General features: G+C 32.7%; 1 protein-coding gene across 4 annotated transcripts in view; it reads left to right on the top strand.

Moving 5' to 3' along the window:
* MEIS1 (Meis homeobox 1) overlaps positions 1-22,613 on the top strand; it is a 142,124-nt gene that overhangs the window by 85,407 nt on the left and 34,104 nt on the right. For all 4 annotated transcript variants that reach the window (XM_074287090.1, XM_074287086.1, XM_074287087.1 and 1 more), the window contains exon 8: positions 2,924-3,069. In XM_074287090.1, the coding sequence (XP_074143191.1) occupies positions 2,924-3,069 (146 nt within the window). The remainder of the gene's footprint in view (positions 1-2,923; positions 3,070-22,613) is intronic.

Genomic DNA, 22,613 nt, shown 5'->3' on the forward strand with positions numbered 1-22,613 from the left:
GTGTTATACATGGAATGCAGAAAGCCTTTCCCCTCCTAATGGAGTATATAATTCAGGTGCCCTCAAGGCATGCTTTCAGGAATTTTTTTGCCTGAGGTAATGGGAAGCTAAGGCTGCTTTAAGGCCTTGATTATCTATTGATGCACAAAGCTGGAAAAAAGTCATCTCCTCTGGATTATAGTAGATATTTCCATAAATTATCAATGAATTCTCTTCTATGCAGGCACTAGGCATTTTCTACTAAATTAATCTAAAGGGTTTCTGAAATAGAAAAAAAAAATTAAAGGAGTAAAAATAATTATGGGGAAGTGATTTTAAAAATGTCATTAGGCTGGAAAATTTTCCTTGCGTTTAATCAATAAACAAATATTATGCATGTCTCTTTTCCTTGGTTAACTTTGGTAAACTGAAAGTGGATTAGCCCATTGAAATTTTAAATGCTGTTGAGTTGTTTCCTTGGCTCATGTTTCTTTTATGAATTGTTATTTTATATGGTGAATTGCTTCTGTATAAAAAGCCTCTTTAAATATTGGACTTTAAAAGAATTTATCATTCAAATCTGTCTGGAGCCCTCCTCAGACTCTTGGTTATGCAAATAGAAATAAAACTTTTCCTTTAAGCTCCTTGAGGGCAGTGATCCCAGTAGCTAGTAACAAGGCTTTCTACACAGTAGGTACTCAATTAATGTTTATAGGATTGGGCTGAAGAATAAATATTAAAAAAAAATTATTTGAAGTCTAGTAAATTCAACCAGAAAACTGTTTCTGCTTTTTTTATGTGATCTAATTTTGTTTGATAGGACATGATTACAAATACTGGAAATATAAAAAAGTCTTCCGAATAAAGTGAAGTTGTGTTTTTAGCTCAGACCTATTCTAGACACTTTCTTGGTTGTTTTTTTGTTTGTTTGTTTTTATTGGCCTAGGGGAATTGTAGTGAATTAAACAGTAACTTATGTTGCAGTAGGTTGCCTAGGGAAACTAAAAAAGTATGGCTCTCTCTATGTGTAGAAAAAAATTACAGGTATACCTTTTTATATAGAAACTAGATGTATAGAAATTACTAAAAGAGTATTATAGTTCAGAAATTGATTAAATTTTATAAATATATAAGCACAATACACATATATTATGTATAGATTACACACTTATGTATAAATATAAATACATGTGTGTTTATGTATATAGCTTAAAAACTTGGAATTTTCTGGTTCTAGTAGGCCATATAACATGCTTCCCTATTGTTTTATTTACTTTTGTGCATATTCAGTAAATAAACTCTCATGCTTATTTGTATTATTAATACTAACCCTATGTTTCTTTCTAGATCAAACTGTTTATTTCTAAAAAGCCACCAACATGTACAGAGTGCAAAGAAACAGCTTCTAAGTTACCAAAACATATTCTGCTGTAGTTTATTGAGGAGGAAATGTGATAGAAGCTGGAAGATTTTTCAATCTAGTGTATTTGGTCCTTTGTTGTTTTTTATTTTGTCCTTTTTGCTATTGTGACAAATATAAAAATAAGAGTAACTCCTTTACATTCATGCTTATGATTTGAGTAGTATGATTATTTCCTCACAAAGTATATTTTCTTTTAAATATATAGCTTTAAACTTTTACTACATCCTAAAATATAATTTTATTGCCTCATGGGGCCAACATTTTTCCTCCCAGAGGAGCACAGCTTCAATTTTATAATGGAAATAAATAGCAAAAGAGGATTTAATATAGAGAAATATACTTTATAGGCAACTTTTTAAGTCCCAATCATGGAATTTTAGAACTAGAAAATACCTCAGGGTTGATAAAGCTTGTTCTAGATTATGAATCTAAAAGCTAGTTTGATTTCAATCAGTGCTGTTAGTTATTACATTAAAACTCATTTCCCATGTTAGATCACTAGAAGAGAAATTGAATTTTGCCTAGTAATAAAAACTTACATTTCTATGGTATTTTAGGATTTTCACCCCCCCACCCCCCCTTTATTTATTTATTTATTTATTTATTTATTTATTTATTTATTTATTTTTTGCAAGAAGCCTGTGGGATAGAGAATGGGTATATTTTTAGCTCTGTTTTGTTGGTGAGACAAGAATAAAATAAATGTGGATGAACAAGAACAAAATAAGTATCATGGCTAGGATTTGAACTCAGGGCTTAGAAGGCAGGCTTTTGAAAGGAAAAAAAAATTCTATGTTTCAGTCAGAGGGTCTACTTTCAGACCTCAACTCTCTTGCTTATTACTTGTCTGACTTTGGAGAATTTGCTTAATCTCTCTTAGCCTCAGTTTGCTCATCTGCAAAAAGAGAAGGTTTGATTAATTGCCCTCTGAGATCTTTTCTTTTTCTAATTCTATTATCCATAAGCTCAAGTTTAATGCTCTTAGATATCTAACTTTACTGATTACTTTTATGTTCACTTATTGCTTTAGTGATGGTACAAGTGATTACCATCATATACATCCTCCATCCCCTAACACGATCCCAAAGGCAATATATGGAATTTGCCTCCCCTATGAGATATTTTTCACCTGTGGTGGTACTTGTACACTGTACCATGTTTCAACCATATCAACAGACAATGACATCTGTTCATGCAGTTAAAGTAATTGTTCTAAAGATATAATTAATAAATACCTCATATTTCCCCACTAATTACTTTGTTCCTTTACAAACTGAAAAATTGGCTGTTAAATCAATTTGCTATTCTGCTTAATTAGAGAGTTCTGTGTTTGGGATGGAGCTTTTTCACAATTAGTTATTTTAGAAATTAAATAGTTTTTTTCCCCTGCCATTGACAGTATATTGAACTATTATCTTTTAACTACTTTTGTGATTTTATTTATATCCAAAGGCAGTTTAAAAAAAATTATAAAGCATGTCAAGGGAGCATCAGTCAAAATTTGATTCACTATATTTACAGGTGATGGCTTGGACAACAGTGTAGCTTCCCCCAGCACAGGTGATGATGATGATCCAGATAAGGACAAAAAGCGTCATAAAAAGCGTGGCATCTTTCCCAAAGTAGCCACAAATATCATGAGGGCGTGGCTGTTCCAGCATCTAACAGTAAGTGAACTCTAAATGACATATGTAAAATAAACATAGACAGTGTCCTGTTTGTGGTAGAAAATAATATAAATTGTCCAGAAATATGATCTCTTCTGGACTTGTTAAAGAAATAACTGTCAGTATAAATTTTACTAAGGTGGACACAGACTTTTATACATAATATGTATTTATGTTGGGGGTATGTGCATATGTGTGTGTATATAAATATATATGTGCCTTCTGAAGGAGGATTTTTGCTTGAAGGTCATCTTTGTAGTTTGATCAAATTCAACATGTGCACAAGATCAAGAATGTATAATAAGCACTTGTGATATAAAGTTGTACATAAATGAATTCATTTAAGGAAGTACCAAATGAATTTTTTTTAAATAATAAGTCCCACTATTTATGTTTGTTTCCTTATTTATTGAGGGTTCAGAGGAATCCTGGCCTATGATTTCATTAGTCTGAGGGAAATCCTAGAATGGAAATTCCTACAACTAATAATTCTTTGGGCATTCATGGTCTTAAAGAATTTTAAGCTACTCAAATGTGTTGCCCAAAGTTGCAAAACCAAAATATGTCAGAGAAAAGACTCGAAATCAGAATTTTCTGATTACTAAAAAATTGGCCCTCTATCACTTAGACCCCACTGTCTCTTACTTCGAAATCTCATTAAAAGAAGAAAATGAAGTTTGCTCATTATGCAGTAAGATTGGGTTTCTGCCAGTGATTTGGTGAATTTGGTAAACTGTTTGTTAAAACACCCTACTTATGATACTGTGATTCATGATAATCACAAAACTTATTTTTTAAAGAGCTTGAATCCATTGACTTCTTTTTCATTTTGCTTGAGGCACAGTTCCAAAGTGAAAGTTCTGTCACTGTATTTAGAACAGTAAAGGAAAACAGCAATATATAGTCTGCTCTTCCTGTTCAATCCCTTGTGACTTTTCAAACAGAGTAACAGTTTATATTGTCTGTGTGAGTATTGCTGTTTTCACTGCAGGAATTCTGCTGGAGATGTGAGAAACTAGAGATACTTGACTATACCACTGGGGGATTTATTTAGTTTGGTTATTGTTCTGAATGAATTCTATGCACCAAACAGTTTTAATCCAAATATTTTGTATTTTTTAAGTATTCTGTTTTAATATGGTATACAGGGTAACTTAGAAGAAAGGCAAAATAGAAATTTATGTAATGGTAATAGTAGGCTTTTTCATAGCATTCTTTAAGGTTACAAAGCATTTTCATATCAATAATCTATTACTTAAGTAATTCCTGATCATATATATAAAGTTTTACATGAATGCTTTTAGACTAGGATCTCTTTATTTTTTTGAACTTGTGGTTTTTCCACTATGTCAAATTTAGCCCTCTGTTGTCACAAAGGTAAACTGAAATGGAGATATCAGCTGCTGAATCATATTTAATTGCCATATATTTTTAAACTTTGTTATTTAGCAACTATAGTGATAAGCCAAATGCCAGGCTAGCTCCACTCTTAGAGATTAGGCATCCAGAAATATTTAAGAAAATTAGCCATTGCAGACTGATTTTTTGTGGAGAATTTGAAAGGAAACAGAGCAGCAGTAGTAAGTTCACAACATACATCTTCCACTCCACTTAGCACCACTCAAAGTTGAAGGTAGATTTTTGTTTTGTTTTGGTTTGGTTTGGTTTTGCCAAAATTTTTAGGATAAATTTTAAATAGGTTTTTATATATTCAGTGAGCAATTTTTAACCTTTTTTTTTTTACTTTAGGACCACTTTATGCACTTAAAAATTATTGAGGACCCCCTCAAAACTTTTGCTATTATGAGTTATGTCTATTGATATTTAACCATATTAGAAATGAATCATTAAAATATTTATGAATGCATTTAATAAAAAGAAACCCATTGTAGTTAACACAAATAATATTTTTATGAAAAACATTTTACAGAACAAAACATAGCAACAAGAATGGCATTGTACTATATGTATATAATTATTAAAATTATATATATATAATTACATAATTAGTTAAATTATGCAAATTAGTATATATATTATATATAATATACATAATTAGTAAAATTATGCAAATAGTTTTGATCTCAAAGACTGCCTGAAAGAATCTTGGGGAACTCCAAGAGACCTCTAGGACTACACTTTGAATATTGATAATATTTAGCTGCTGTTATCCCAAAGTATCCCAAATTATCTATTATACATCAATATTTCAAAAACACAGTAATAATAACTAGCATTGTACTAAATTATAATAATTTAAGGTTCACAAAGCACTTTATATACATTATTTTACCTGACCCTCACTACAACCTTGGGAGATACTGTGCTTCCATTTTACAGATTATGAAACAGATTATTAAGTAATTTTCCTGTAGTCAACTTGATTTCAGACTCATATCTTCCTCAATTTCCAATCCACAGTTGCCACCTGATTTTTGTTTTGTTTTGGTTTTTTGGATACCTGATTTCATTAATGTAGGTTACTCCACTGCTGCCAATCCCAACTTTTTTTTTTTTTTTTTTTTTACTTAATATGATATCTTATTGAATTGCTGTGGCTGAAAAGACAACATCCATTGACCAACCTTCTGCTAAAGAGGTTCTCTAAGCTTAAGTTGTCTGTTCCTTGGATGAAAGACTAAGTCTTTCAGGAGGTCCAAATATTGGATGCTCTTCTAGCTTGGTTGAAATCTCTTGTCTTCTGCTGACTGGTATTTCAAGAATTCAGTGGTGCTTACCCACTATGATGGGTCCACAAAATAGGCCTTAAGTCAATTTTATATTTTATTAAATTGATAGCACTTAGCATGGCCAGTCAGAAAGGCAACTCTTTTTTTGTTGGCCTTCTAAAAAAGAGCTTTTAAAAAAAAATAAAGTCTGCCCTCAGAAAATTTGCTGGTATGCATCTTCTGCCAGCATCAAGTTCCTTAAGAGGTACCCAAAGGGATTAGGCACCATGAGACTCAAAATTTTCTTGGTTTTTGAGACTAACAAGAGAAGAGAGGTAACAATGGGTCAATTGCAGTGTTGCTGCCATGCTGATATTTTATCATTGGGGCCAACCAGTTTATAAATAACCTAGAAAAAAATCAAGACTGGCCCTGGAGCCATAATAAAACTACTTTTTATAGTCTAGGCTTATACTAAAGTATAAAATGAATGGGTTTTCTTCAGTCTCCATTCAGATCTGTAAAAAGCTTCACATTTAACTTCAAACTGAGGTGCCACTGAATAAAATATTATCAAATATTGGTTCAGACAGAATCAGAAAATAAAGTGAGAAAGTAAGACAAAACTACTACTTGTATCCTTCCATCAGATAGCTGCTATTTATAGGTCATACATTTGTGAATAGTCTTACAGATAGATGATCATATTATTAAAAAAAAGTTTACAGATTAAGAAAATATTCAATGGCTTTCCTTATTTCTAAGGAATGAATATATGAACAAATGTCTTGCTGACCAGTGCTTTTACTTTTAATTTTTAAGTTATTATTTATCAACTGCTTAATTTATTTCAGATTTGGGTATTACTTTCTTTTCTGAGTTGCTTGAGTTTCTCAGGCCATCTCCAATTTTAGAAAGCTATTCTAGCAGATGATGAATTTTGGAGAGTTCTTTCAACTGGAAGGTCTTTGAATACATAGCTAATGATGGACAACATTTTAATTGTGAGAGCCCCAGCTTAGTGAATTTTTTTAATCCATAAAAATTTAATATTTTGATCCCAAACTAGGCAGCATCATTTAGCTGAGAGGACACTCAAGCTTCTTTTTCTTCACAGAGTTCACAGAATAAAAGAGGCAGGTTAGATTATCCAAAGCTTTAAACTCTCCTCTTCATTGTTTGATGGCTTTTACCTACTTTCCTAACAGGTTGCAGTGTAGTTTTGACATAGTTATTATCTAGTGTACTAGATTTCAGTCATTGATGACCTAAAGAGTGAAAATAGTTCTTATATAATAATACTGAAAGATAAGTCCATATGTATTTTCAAAAGTTAATTCTTGAATTAATTTTCATTACCCCTTTTACCTCTTGCCACTAATCTAGTCTCAGAAATATGCATTTATCTAGGGCAAATTCTAATTTATTCTGAAGCATTGATTTTATTTATTTTAGAGAAAAGGCAAGTTTGCATAACTGCTTGGAGCCTTTTGAATTTAGGAGTTTTGTTTAAATAGACTTTTTAATCCCACTCTTCTGGTTTAATAGGAGATCTGATTTAGTTTTAAAAGTCAGACAAATTTGGCAAGAGAGATGCCTATAAAATATGATTGTTATTTATATAAAAATTTTAAAAGTATATAAATTTAAAGAGAGGCTCCTTCCCTCTTTTTTATGTGAATATGTGCTAAGTACTTCTCCAAAGACAAGATAATTCCTCTTTTATTTCATGCATGTTTCTCATGTACTTGATCTACCTAGATAGCAATTATTCATATGAACTGATTCCTTGCTAATAATTATTCTTAAAAAAACACAGGAATAGAAAAGTGGTTATTCATTGTGTTTTTGTCTGATTCATTTTAGTTTTTCTCTATGCATATTTTAGATTATAATTCTTCAATGCCATTTCTTTCAAGGTCAAAGTAGCCTTTATAGTTTCCAGCTTCAGCAAAAGTTCTAGAATGAAGGACAAATAACAGCAACAACAACAATAATAACACATTTATATAGCTCTTTAAAGTACAAAACATTTTTTCTTACTATAATTCCAAGCAAACTGGAAACTATGTAATCAGGTGGAATAATGATTTAACAGGGAGTGAATTCTAAAATCCTACAAAGGATTCAGGAATAATTTTAATTATGGTTGATTTAAAAAAAAATTGGCAAAGAATTTAGGAAATTATAGGTCAATTTTTTTTAAACACCAAGAGGTAAATTCAAAAATTCAAATATCTTTTAGAAAAATTATTTGGATTCCCACCCCTCACCCCACCCTGTCCTGGACTTTTTTTTTTTTTTTTTTAAAGGAATGGGTCAATCCTTTCATTGGGTTATTCTAGTTAAAAAAAAAAAATCTGCCTTTGAAAGGGCTTTAAAGAGTTTGTATTCTAGAGGAGCAGAATAGGCACTGAATAAAAACCTTATTGGATTTGTGCCCCAGCTGCATAAGAAGAAAAATGTGCTGGTCTGTAGTTATCCACAGGTAGATTTAATCAGGAGCACATTTTACTACTCTAAAGAGGGAACTAAAGCCCCTTTCTTGGGCTTGTGGTCTCTTATAAACAAAACTGGACCTACTCATATGTAATGAAAGAAGAAAAAGAATAAGGGAATGAGCTTAAAATTTTGTTGTTTAAGGAATAAAATAAAATTTCAATAATGTAATTTCTAGGTCAATTTTAGTTCAGTATACTTAGGTAGAAAGGGCTTCTTCAAATAAAATTACTTCTGAAAATTGAAAGATACTATTTAAATTTAAATGCACACAAACAGAATCAGAAGGAAAATAAACTTGTTTGTTCCTAGCAATGCTTGAAGGTGCTTAGAGATGTATTATTTCAAACAATTAAAACGTAATATGTGTGTCTATGATTCACTTCAGAATCATAGTTTTATATATATAATGTAAAGATTTTCTTGAGGACATTAAAGTGTCACCATAATCTATTATGTCATAGCATTTAATCTGGATGTGTTTTGCACATATTCTGTTATTTTGCCACAAAGAAGTTACATGAATAGATGCCTGGGGCACAGAAAAGAATAGGAAAAATGCAGAAGAATAACTAAAATGTAGCCAAAAAACCCCACATCTTATTTTTCTTCTTAAATTAAAGGTAAAATCAAAATTCTTTCTCTTCTGACCTCCTTTCATTCACATTGCAGTTTCCAACTTTTTAGTATAGTGGAAAAGTGATTACTGGATCTCATTTAAATTCTGCTCTTACATGGAGCTGTTGTCTCTTTCAGGAATCCTGAAAAGCAGGGACAGAAAGTGGTAGTTAAAGTATATGTCTGTCTATATATTTAGGGGAAGAGGAAAAAAAAAACTATTTGTTGTCTTGCTGAAATATAAAACTAGGATATAAATTCAGTCAACTATTGTTCCTATCACTTTATAACAATTAATACTTGAGCTTTACTGATCATGGATGCTAAGTGAAGTTTAATCATTGCTATAGAAATAACAGCTTCTTTTTCCCCCTGAGGCAATTGGGGTTAAGTGACTTACCCAGAGTCATACCGCTAGAAAGTGCTAAGTATCTGAGTTCATATTTGAACTCAGGTCCTCCTGACTCCAGGGCTGGTACTCTATCCATTGTGCCACCTAGTTGTCCCAATAACTGCTTTTTAAAAACCTTTATTTATGCTTTAGTAATAGACTTGATGTGGAATTAAATGTTATTTTCATGGTGATTATTACTGGTTTTGCATTTTATTTCCTAACTTGACTTTTTTTTTTTTTTTAAACTTGGTATTGGTTTATTGTCAATAACAATCTAACATCTCACTTTTAGAGACAAATGGGTTTTCTGGCATTGTGGATAAAGCCAATGTGAGATAGGCCACAAGTTACATAATCCTGCAGGTTGATAATGGCATTTCCATAGAAACATGATTAGATGAAAAGAGCCCTGAGGGTCTGCCTCTGCATCTTTAGACAGTCAGTAGAATTGAATTAGGAATTGAAAGCTCTATTAGAGACCGATGTTGCATTGGCTGTGTTTTGGGTAACTAGTTCTATTGGAGACATCTTAGTATCATATCTCTGCTGGCAAGTTGGGGGGAGGGGGTAGATGGAGGATGCTCCAAGCCTTATGACATGTTAGCAAGGAAGAGAACTATAGATTTGGATCAATTTAGTCCATTCCAACTATTGACCAAGGTAAGTGCAATGCACATACTTTTTCTCTGTCACTGTCTCTCTTCCTCCTCTCATTCTGTCTTTCTATTCCTCACACCCACATTCTTCCAGGATTAATGGTAAATGTTCTTATCATGCTCTATGAACTAACATTCTTCAGCTGTCAGTAGGCTTGAGAATGAGTTCTGTCTGGCAAGAAGGCTGAATTTGGGCACTCTTGCCTGAAACATCAATCACTGAAGTGTACAGTATTTGAGAAAGTGACTTCCTCCTTGCCATTTGCCCCACACCCCTTTCATATTGATATATTTGATCCCAAAAGGTTGCACATGGAAGTAACTCATAAGTTTCTTCTTCAAATCATCTAACTTGTAAATGATAAAAAATAAAATAAATCCCTGAAAAATGTGAAATGGGTATGAAGATATTTCTTTTTTACCCACAGAATGTCTGATAAAAACTTATTTTTCCCTTTAGAATTTAATGTAGATATACGTAACAAAGAAACTTTTTATAATTAGATTACTATTATTACTCTTGCTGAAATTTCAAGCTTCTTACTACTTCTTACTATGGCTTTAACAAGCTTCACTAATAACAATGGTGAAAGATAAACTACTGTTTGTTAAAGTAGATTCGAATTTCAATGCTTCTGTCTCGAACTGACCGCCTCCAAGGAACTTGCCTCGTAGTGGCTAAACTCCTCACTTTTGGAACTCTTGTCTTGTCTCTTGGGTGAAACCCTATTAGAAACTTGCTAGCTTCTTCTCATCCATCTTGATTCCCCATATGCACTTTCTATCTTTTATAATCACAACAACTATCATTTCTGTAAAGGGAACTTCAATGAGCATGCTTCATGGCTCAATTTACTATCCCTGTGGCTCTCTAGACCAATATACCCTTTCCTAAACATCCCTTTATTCCTGTTGTCCTTTCCTATTAAAACATAATTTTGTTTTTATTTGTTTCCCCATCTGTTGGCACAGTACTTGGCACATAGTATATAATAATCTTTAAAGAAAATTATTCATCTAACCATACATTGTTTCATTTAAATCCTTTACCTTAATTCTTTGACATCCTCTATCATCATGGTTTTGTTGTGATTAAACTCTGATTGGAAAACTTTTGCCAAAATATTTAGAAGTATCGACCAATTGAAAATGTTTTGAGAATGTAAATACAACAATCTGTTATTTATTTAGGTAAAAATTATTGGTATGTCCCAACTCAACTGTAATAACACTGTTTAATCACTGGCAAGTCACCTAATCTCTTAGAAACTAGTCTAAATTCCCTAATCTGCAAAATTAATAACTGACTAACATGACCTTTAACTACCCCTGAAGTTAGAAAACTATGCATATACATAAAACATTCATATGTGTGTATGTATATGCACATATACATGCATATACATAAATATGTGAATATACTGGTTTAATGGTGAGTCTGATTTGGAGGAAACTATAATTTTTTTAGACAATTTTTGGAACACTAATGGTATGTTTCATGGATTTGCTTAAGTCAGATAAATTAAAAAGACTACAGATGGAATTCTTCACCCAGAAGAATTGGAGTTAATGCTAATGATCATTGTGAATTAGAAGGATCAAAGGAAGCATCAGAGTGTTCTCCAAGTTGTAGCCCCAGAGACCATTAGTGACCTGGCAAAGATTTTTCCTGTCCTTCTGCACCCTACGTCACCTTCCTTAATCCTGTGTCCTTCTATCGTCCAGTTTTGCACTTCTGATCTGGATTGATTATAGTGTGCAAATGAAGACTAGAAATAGCAAAAATAAGAAACAATCTTAAAAAAAATCCAAAAGTATATTTAAATTCAAATTTTATTTCTGTAGGTGCTCATAAGTCATAAGTTGTAAACAACTTGTGGTCCTTAAAAATTATGCTATATCTCTGGATGCTAATGACATTTTTATTCTCAACTAATGGTTTGTTTATTGAACATCATTTCTTTCTTCATCCAAGGGTTTTTATTGAGTCTAGGAAAGTGATACATTTTTTCTTATATTTATTCTTTTTGTTTCTATGGTTAATTTTCCCAGCATATATTTTTGATGTTTTAAATCTATATTATATGGTTCCAAAAGCCTGGTCACTAGATGATGATTATTTTGGTCTTGACAACCTATGAACTAACAACAAAATTGTTCAGTTGTACAATTAAATCAATAAAATATTAGTTTGGGAATAATTGGACTATTAATTTGCTGGTATTTGATAGCAATAACTTTTTGAATGAAAGAGCAATATGGTTTGATGATTAGAGGAGCCTTGGGGTCAGAAAAACCTGATTTCAAATCCTGCCTCTTATGCACACTGGTCATATGATCTCAGTTGTTAATTTTACAAGCAACACTCTTAAGACTTTCAGTTGTACAGCAATTGCATATCTCCATTAATAAAGGAAATTTTCTCAATGAGAGTCCTATACCTCAGTGAAATCATAGGTTCCCTCCCCATCCCCAAAACCAAACAAATAAACAAATAAAATTGTCTGAATATTGGTCAAGTATTATAGGGACATAGCAATTCTTCCTAATAATAATGCATCTTTGTTTAAATACTGGGTCGGCTTAATAAATATTTGAGTCCTTCTCTCTATTTTACTTCAAGAATTGAAACTGAGATAGCAGACATCTTTTGTCCTCTGGTACCTGTTAGCTTCCACTAAAGTCTTCATCCTGTGTTCTATTCTGGGCTATGTCACTAGAGTACAAGTTCCAGCAGGTCTAACCAAACTGGAAAATCTATGAGCCCTGGCTCAGTTATGGACTATATGTCTTTTGTTCAAGGGCAGTTTATTTAAATCTTCATAGGGTCATTACCAGAATCAATCAGCAAACAGTTATTAAATGCTTATCATATACCAGGCTAACTGCTAAAGATACAAAGACAGAAAAGAAACTATCCTTATTCTCAAAGAAAATATATTCTATTGAGGAAGATATATCAATGTATAGGTACTTTCATGGTATCTGTAATTAGGTGAGGGGAATCAGAAAAGGCCTTGTGTAAAAGGTAGTACTTGCTGAGTGATAGGTATGGTGTTTTATGATGTTGTTGCTGTGTCCAGACACAGGAAACCAGGAAGTCAGTCTACTGACTAAATATATTGTTCATCCAAGGAGGAGGAAAATAGATTTCATTGGTGAAATCATGGACACTTGAAACATTAATTTAATGAAATCAGGTTGAACAAGGGCTAGACTACTTGATCTAGGAGTCAAGAGGTGAGTTCAAATGACACCTCAAATACTTACCAGCTGTGCAACCCAGGGCTGGGCAATCACTTAGGCTTTGTTTGCCTTTGTTTCAAAATCTCTAAAATGGAGATTATAATAGCATTTAGCTCCTATGGTTGCTGTGAGACTAAAATGAGATAGTATTTGTAAAGCACTTTGCAAAACTTAAATCACTATATAAATGTCAGATATTATCATTATTAGCATTAACATTAGTCAGACTTTAAGGAATTTTATATAATTTTCAAGGAAAATGTTTACATCTCCTTTCTCAAGTCTTTAGGAATGAAATCAAAATAACCTTACCTTAAAGAAATAAGAAATTGATTAAATTAAAATTAATCTAGATTTACTTTTAGACTTTTTATCCCCCCATTTTGTAATAAATCTTTTTTGTCATGAGGTATATATCTACATAGTCTTTTCTTAACTTTTATTTGTAAACTTGACTGAAATTATGCACATCATCCCAAGCCTTTCTCAATAAAAGCAGTATATCTATGTACCTATACATATACATACATACACATACACATGTATATGTGTGTGTATATATATATATGTTTATATATATATTATATATATTTTTTCCCCTTTTGGGAAAAACTCTGGCTTTCTATAATCTTTATCTAGACCAATGTAAAATGATTATTCCTTATTGTTTTACATATCCTAAATGGCCATGTCTTAAGCTGTGATTTTGTTGTTACTTATTTTTGTATTAGTAAAAGGATCATGGAGCCTCTGGCTCCAAACTGTGGGGACTCCACATCATAGAATTCTTTTGATTCTAAAGTGGTAAATGCTTGAATAGAGGCCCATCTTACCTGTTTGGCACCCTCAGTTTATAGTAAATGGAATTATGGTGAGGTTCTGGCAGAGGACTATCATGGTGTAGATTACTGTCCAGGAGTGATTCCCAGGGAGAAATGCTCATGCCAATGATCATTGTTATTTTGGAGCAGCTCAGAACCTATAAATGCTTTGTTTTCTTCTAAAATATCATAAGAAATTGAATGGTCAATAGACTTGTGCTCATTCCAGAGAGAATCTCAGATGAAGCACTTACTTTTTGGTTGGCAAGAGAAGAGAACCTAAGGACAGAAGACTGACTAGTTGAGATAGAAACTGCTCTTTTCCTTGACATTAACCTACTAGTCCCAATAGTCACTTAAGCCTTGAAGTACTTTATCTTAACATAAGCATCATCTTGACAAAGGGAGCTCATCTAATCTTCTAGTTTTACTACTATTAGACAACTTAGACAAGTTGCTAAGGTTTCAGTTAATGTAGATACCCAATACAAGAGTAACTGCTCCATATTTAAAGAATAGAAAGAAAAGTAGATTTCAAAGACTTCAAAGATTTCATGCAATCTAACTTTTTTTTTAGTGTTACTGAATTTTAAAATCAGACAAGGTGAAAATTGCTTGGTTTTATTAAAACTTTGCTAAAATATAACATAAAGTAACTGAAGCATAATATTCAAAGAATGGATGTAGAATTTAAGAAGACCTAATTTCAAATTCTGCCTGACACACACTATGACTCTGGACAAGTCAATTATCTCTTGAGTATCCCAGGAAACTCTCAAGATTACCATTTTTTAGGATAGCTACTCATCTATACTGATAAAGGGAACTTTCTTGGAAATTCCTTGATAAAAGAATTTCAGCTTCAAATACTAAAAAAAAAAAAAAAAAAAAAAAAAAAAAAAAAAAAAAAAAACAGATCTGGACCAAATAGATCAACATGCATTTTGGCTTAATCATTGAGATATATTTGAATGTAATGTTAATGGCTTATCAAAACTATGTATATTAGGTATCCGGCAAATCAATACCTTTTTTCTATAACTTTTTCAATTCTTGGGAACATTTAGTCTTTCCACTCAGTTGTAAATATCTTCACAAAAACTTTATGCCCAATTTCCTATTCTCTTGTGCTATACTTCAGCCATGATCATTTATCTGACTACAAAAGTAATTGGTTTCTATCATTTTAAAGATAACGTATCTAATCAATCAGTCAATAAGTACTTATTATGTACTAGGTATTGTGCTAATCAAAGAATCTACAAAGACAGAAATGAACCAGCCCCCGCTTTCAAGGAGATTACATTCTACTGGGAAGAGAGTTCACATTAAAAACAAACAAACAAACAAACAAACAAACTGGTAGAGCTTTAAAAATTATGCAGAATTACTTAGAAAATCTATCTATCTATTATGTAAATAACTATCCAAAATCATAACTTTTAATTTGAAAAATTCAATATGATATTATAGAGACATGTTTCATGCTAGAGATTTAAAATTGTTGAATTATGAGTAAAAAGTATGCTTCTACTATTATTGGTAATAGTAATAAAGAAGTAGGAGTAGTTATTGTTGTTGTCCTCATCATCTATACCTTTGATTTCATCAAGTGATTTCCTCTTTGAGTAGAAATCACCTCAACTGATTGGCAATTTGTCTGTAATTTCTAGTCTTAGAGAATTAGCTGTAGTACTGAAGTTAAGTGATTTATCTGTGGTCTCACAGTTGGCATGTCAAAGTTCTTGAACTCAAGTCTTCCTAGCTAACTTTCTATTCCCTGTAACACACTGCTTTTCATTGTTCCATTATCTAACTTATTATTTATTGTAAATAAAACACAAAGCAGGGAATTTGGGCATGAATTTTAATGCAATCTGTTAAGCATTATAAGTTAAATTATTGTCAAGGATGAGTTTTTCTTTGTTTTGTATTGAATAGAATTCCCTCTCCAGCATTCGTTTGGAATTTCTAACCATACTAATGTCATGGTTTTGACAATTGGGAAATCAATGCAAGGGCACTGAGAATTTTTTTTTTTAAACTGTTTAACTGTAGCATTTATCTTTGCTACTTCTCTGTGACTCTGTAGCACCAAACCTGTGTCTATTAATAACAATGCAGGGAAATGGTTTTAGGGTGAAGAAGCTTTCCTAATGCAAATCCTAACAAAACCATCTAACAGAGAATTCACCTCCTTGAAGATTTTCTTTGTATCACGTGGCCAGCACTCCAAAGAGCTATGTCTTTAATTTGCCTTATGGAGATTCAAGAAACTGCTTATGCAGGTCCGATTACTCACCAAACTGGAATCCAACTGTAGTTTCCTCAGTGTGGCAGGCTGTTAAACCCAGGCGAATTAAGCCACAGCTCAAGGGTATGGCTCTGGGGTCTGATCATTTTAAAGCTGGTAATAACCAGAATCTTAAAATTCTTATGAATAAAATGTAATTTTAGTAATGTTTCCATAAACAGTGGTAATGGTGGCATTTTAGTAAACAGTGGCATTAGTCACATCCAAATTGCACCACATTGGCTTTTAAATTACTCCACCTGTCTGTATGAATAGAATTTTCAATGTAAAAGCACAGAGACAGCTGCTGCTAATGTTTTCTTCTCCCTGTGCAGATAATGCTGGCAAATCTACATGCATAAAGGACTGGCTGGTGATGTAAAAATGGTACCTGACCCTACTGGCTCTTCTACTGCAAAAGGAATAGCTTTAATTAACAATATCTGTGTTTGGTTGTTGATGTAAAAATGTCACCTTATAGTCCCATAACCTCAAGTTCACTCCCACTAATAACGTTATTTCCATATACTCTTTTCCTCAAACCTTCTCTGCCCTGAATCTGTCTTCTACATTTAGTTTCTTGGCTTTGGGGGCTGGAAGAAAGAAAGCTTATTAACATTTACTTTTCATGAACATAGAAGGCATTAATACTTTAAAAGATAATATCTAAGATTGGATCAATTTTATAAAAAATCTTTAAGTTTTAGAGCATCTTAAAGAATAGAATTTGGTGTTCTAGTAGCCAGAATAGAAGTATAGTATTACTATTTATGTCCTTGAGGTAAGTAGTGGCATTTGTTTAATACACATAGCAGATGTTCAGATGTAGTTATAATGTAAAGTATTTAGGTGTAGCATGAAGGGCAGAGAATACAAAAATATATGATCTTCAAGAACTTTTCAACCAAAAAAAAATTTATATTGCTGTAAAATTTACATTCTTATAAAAATCTTTTCCATTCAAACTCCTAGCTTTTGTATAATGATAGGAGTAATTTTAGAAAAAAAGGAAAGGCTAAGAGAATGATTTGTATCCTTAAAGATTCATATTGCTAATTTCACAATTTCTTTTGTAAAAATAGTACAAATATGAGATACACTTGTCTGTCTCATTTGCAAGAATTCTTTTTGACTTCTTTCACACAACTGGTGTTTTTGTGTTTAATTTAACAAGGAATGAGTAGTAAATGAGAGCTGCTGCCTGAAATCCCACTGTGAGCGTGTTTTGCACTTGGCTCCCCAGTGAAAAGGCAATTTGTGAAATTATGTGATAGCATAATTAGATGAAGCCAGGGCTTCTGATTGTTGCCATGCTTATGTGGCAAGGGTTTGGGGAGGGGGGAGAAAAAATGGATTATTATCCTGGTAAGTTGGCTCAAAGCTTCTTCATTTATTTGTAAACAGAATATTTAGTGACCGCATAGGAAGTAGCTGTAATCACCAGCTCATAAAGAAACCACAGCAGAGCTTTTGGATTTTTACAGAGTGCTCATGTAAAATTTAAGCTGGGAGGCAGAATCCCTGTTAATGTAATTAGGATCTAATTTACCACCCTTTGCACACAGATGTAATAATGTCTAGATATTTATTCTATCTTTAAGCACGTTACATATACCTCAGTGCAGCAGTTACTGAACAGAAACAGGTGTGAGCACTTTTCTAATTCATTTTTACACTGTAAACACATAGCAATTTAAGGAAAATATTTACCAAAAATGAGAGGAAAGAATGTCTGAAAATGAGGCAGTAATGGACAGTTGCCCTTTATGTACTGATGGATTTCTCAATGGTTAAGTAAATTAAAGCAAATGCTAGAAAAATCAATAGGCTAGCAGAGTCTTGGTTTTGCCTCATAGACTTCAGGACAGAATGACAGATGTGGTGCATATGACCCATTTAAGTATTAATGCCTGAGAAACTGCTTCTGCATGCAAGGTTATATAGACTTAGAAATATTCTGTTATATTAAATTACAGACAATAATATTTTTAAGTATATGTGGAATTTATATGTTACAGTTAGGTTGCTCTTATGTATTATATTTGAACTGGAAGATTAGTTACTGAGTTGATACAATAGCATCATAAATCAGATTTGAATGTTCTCATACTGAAACATCTTCATAAGGTTGTACTTAGAAGGTGACTGTATTCCTTCCATATTGTACTATCATACATCATGTAGTGAAAGTTCTGTGGGAGACCTGATTAAGTTTAATTAAAGAATAGAATTACAAAGTATTAGGAACAATCTGTGATAGACTCCTAGATGTTTTGTTCTAATTTAGTTTACCATAGCTACAAATGTTATATTTTAAATTTTATATCATATATAACATGTCAAATGTTGATCCTAGCGTATCTCTGTCAGAGTAGCTCTAGTATTGTTGATTTTGCATAATAACCTTTGAAATTTGTCAAGATATAGATATTATTTCTACAGAATATTATCTTTTCTCTTGTTGTCATTTCCATAAGTCATCACAAGTCCCAAAGAAATAATTTCAAATGTGACAATATCATTATTTTTTTGGTCACTGGGGGAAGGAAAATTAGGAGAGGGTAAAGGGAAGAGGCAAACTGATGAGTAGTCTTAAATACTTAACTTGGTCTATATTACTAAAGAGAAATGAAGGATTAGAAATCATCTGAAAATCCAGATAATCCAGGCCAAAACAAATAAACAAAACTTTGCTGTTGAAAAGAAGTGAAGTTTGATATAAATTATCTGGTTTATCTACCCTGATTAAATTCTGCTTATGTTTGAGCATTTTCTTCTTTTGTATAAATGTGTAGACATAGTTCAAGTCTAGGTCTTTATAGTCAGTATATAAAAGTGTGGTTGTAATATACAGAATAAATAATAATTTCACTGATTCAATATACCAGTCAAAAAGTTTGGCTAGAGTTGATTTTAAAAAAAAAATTACTTTGATACATGAAATATTAATAATTATGACAATCTGAATTCTTGCCTAGTAACATTTTAAATAATGTACACATTAGAAGATTTGACTATTATGCAGACAGTAACTATAGAAATATATGTTGTTTTGAAAATTACAGAATAAAAATCACCATCAGAATTTGTCATTATTTCCCCTTTTCTAACTGATTTAAATGGGTTTAAATCCCATCCTTCTATTTCCTTATTTCACTACTTGTTTGCTACAGGTTTTAGAAATGAAAATATTTCACTATTTTAATGGTATTAAAGTGGTTCTCCTCACCGTACTAGATCTCTCTGTCTCCCATTTTAAATTTTTCTAGGCAATCCAAGGTAATGAAAGACTTTTCATTGGGTCTTGAAATACTGAGAATTGCTGGGACTAGTCTGAAAAATGATGACATTGCAGAAGGGCAGATTATTACTTTGGAGCCTGTTGAGAATGTATTTGCGTATTCAGGATGGATGAGAGAATAGTCCTGAAGGCTGTCAGGCCCAGCCTGTGTAATATGGAATTGAGTGATGGAAGAACCTTGTCATTTGGCCCCATCTAGTTTCATTTCTATGGTGACAATATGCAGTGATGAAAGTTATCATTAAGGTTCGGACAGCATAGTCTGTGGTTACAGTAGCCGCCAGCCTCCTTGCTGAAGCACATTACAGCCAATAGCCCTTGGTGCTAAAATGGCAACAAAATCTCTCATGACAGAAGTGATGCACAAATTTGGAGTAATATTATAGTGGCACTACTTACCAAGTTTGTGTCTTGGATAGAAAATTTTCTTTGTTTGTTTTATGACTCATGAACCTCATCTGTCTTGGGTATTGAACCTCTAAAATTCATTTTACACATTTCAGGGGAAATGTTTTTTGAAGTGAACATTAAAAAGAATAACCACTTCCAGTTTTTGTGACACTTAATGTTAAATATGTTAATATCAATCAATGATATAAATATTATAAGCCAATTAATCATTTCTTTGAAAGAAACTCTTTTCTTAAAAGTTCACATGTTGTATGATGCCTCTTGAACTAAGTCATTAGTTTTAGTCTAGGTCATTAAGGATCAAAGGTCATAGGGAATCAGAAGCTATTAGTCAGGGACTGTTCTGTGTTGGGTCCCCAGGATGTCAGTTCGCTAGTCACCCATGGCAACCTGGGCAAGACATGCTGTCAGTGACTTGGCAGGGTGCCTACTTTACTTCCAGTTCGCATAGATAAGAAATGGAACAACTGCTCACAGAATCACTATAAAAATAAGCTTACATAAAATCTACATTTGAAATAATGCACTTGTGTTTTCTCATATACTTTTGGGTAGGAGGTTGTTATGACACATTGAAAAACAAAATTTGAAAAAGATCCATTGACTTTATGGCCCTTCTTCTGGATTATTCATCTTTTGGCCCTAACATTTTAAAGTTGCAAAGTCATTTTGAATTTAGAAAACAACCTTTCCAAAAAGAAAAAAAAAATGCTTTAATTAAAGTATATCCCTTAATTTACCAGTTAAAAGTAAAATTTTTAAAGTTCTTTCTGAAACCACCAGGTTTTGACATCTTTTGGCTTAAACTGATTGATTTTTCTCCCTATAATGTTAAAGTACATTTGGCAGTAATGAGTTTATGCTTATTAGAGGCCAAGGCTAAGAGACATAGCTGAGTCAATTCACTCACTTACTTCCCCCATTGAGCCTGATGGGTCCCAATCCCACACCTTGAAGTGAAAACATCATCAATTACCAAGCTGACAGGAGCCTGGGACTCAGTGTAAGGAGCTCCTTGGGGGTATTCATCTTGGACCAGAAACCACTGGCACTCAGCAACATTCATCACTTCCACCTACCGAGAATGATTGAGTAAATGGTGGGGCAAATAATCAAAGGAAAAAAGCAAAATATGCATGTGTGTGTGAATTAGTTTAATTTTGAATAACAAGAAAGGAAATCAGGCAACAACTAAAATGTCCCACAAAGATGGAAATGGAAAGATAATTACCTATAATTAATTAGTTAATCCACACGAGCAAGTGAGATTAATAATAGTATCAGATTGGGGAAGTGGGATAGAATGGGATCAAATGATCTCTTAAAGGTTATGGACACAAACAGAACTACAAATGTAATTCAGGGTGCTGTATTTTAACTTGTCAAGTGACACCAACTTTCCTCCTCTGAAAATTTAGGTTGTGTGCATGTGTGTGTGTGTGTGTGTGTGTGTGTGTGTTTACTCCTAAAATTATAGGCATTATGAAAGAGCAGTTAGTTTTCATTTTTTTTTCAATTTATGAGGTAACTTTAGTTCATCACACAACACACACAGAAAACTGGAGAATTAATGTGATAATCCAAATAATCCAGGCCAATATGTTATTTTCTCTTCATTTATCTGTCTTTACCCACACTTGCCACATTTTTTTCAGATCCAAGAAAAAGGGTTGTTTTTTGCCTTTTCAAAGTCAACTCATCCACCTGTTTCTTTCGTCCTACTCTCTCCTGTTCTTTTCCTGAAGTGTACCTCCTCCACCCATCTTATTGTTCTCTCCTTTCCTCTATTCTCCTTTCTTCTCCCCATCATTGGCTCCTTAAAAACTGTATAGGCATTCAGATAACTTCCATTTATTCTTAAAACAAACTAACTAATACCTTTAAAATGACCCCGCCATCCCCTCAAGGTATTTTCTTACTTCTTTCTTCACTTTCACAGTCAAATGAGGGGTGGGGGAGGGGCAGGTTGGAGAAAGCCATTTTGCTTTCTATATGTAATTGTCAAATCCTTCCAATCTGGCTTCCAACTTCTAACATGTAATTGAAACTATTCTTTTCAAGGTTTAAAAACATCTTTATTTTCCTTTCCCCAGTCCTTGTTTATATAATTTGACCAACATCAGTTGATCACCTCTTAAATATGCTCCTTTCCATGAATTTTCTAAAACTTTTCTGTCCTATTTCTACTTGTCTGACAATTTATAAGTCTCTTCTGATGTAAAATCCCCGTCCGCCCTTTTTATTCCCAAGGTTTTGTCCTGGTCCTTTTTATCTTTTCTTATACTTGAGAAGCTCTGGAGATATGATCTCATCACTCCCCATGGATTCAGTTGATATTTTTATGTAGTTGACTTACAGGTCTCCATATATACTTTTTTTCCCCCTAATATCTAATCTATAGTCATTAATTTCTTGGTGTACATCACCTGATGCCCCACATGTAACTTAAACCCCACAAGTCATCTAAAAGGAAGTTCATCTTTTCTTAAACTCATATCTATTCCTAACTTCCATATTGCTGCTCAGGGTATTACCATGCTTCCAGTCATACAAGTCATAATCTTAAACTCATCTTCAACTCCTTACTCTCTCTCATTCCACTGCCTCCACATCCAATTAGTTACCAAGTTTTATTA

Source organism: Sminthopsis crassicaudata, chromosome 2, assembly GCF_048593235.1.
Source record: "Sminthopsis crassicaudata isolate SCR6 chromosome 2, ASM4859323v1, whole genome shotgun sequence".
Taxonomy (NCBI): domain Eukaryota; kingdom Metazoa; phylum Chordata; class Mammalia; order Dasyuromorphia; family Dasyuridae; genus Sminthopsis; species Sminthopsis crassicaudata.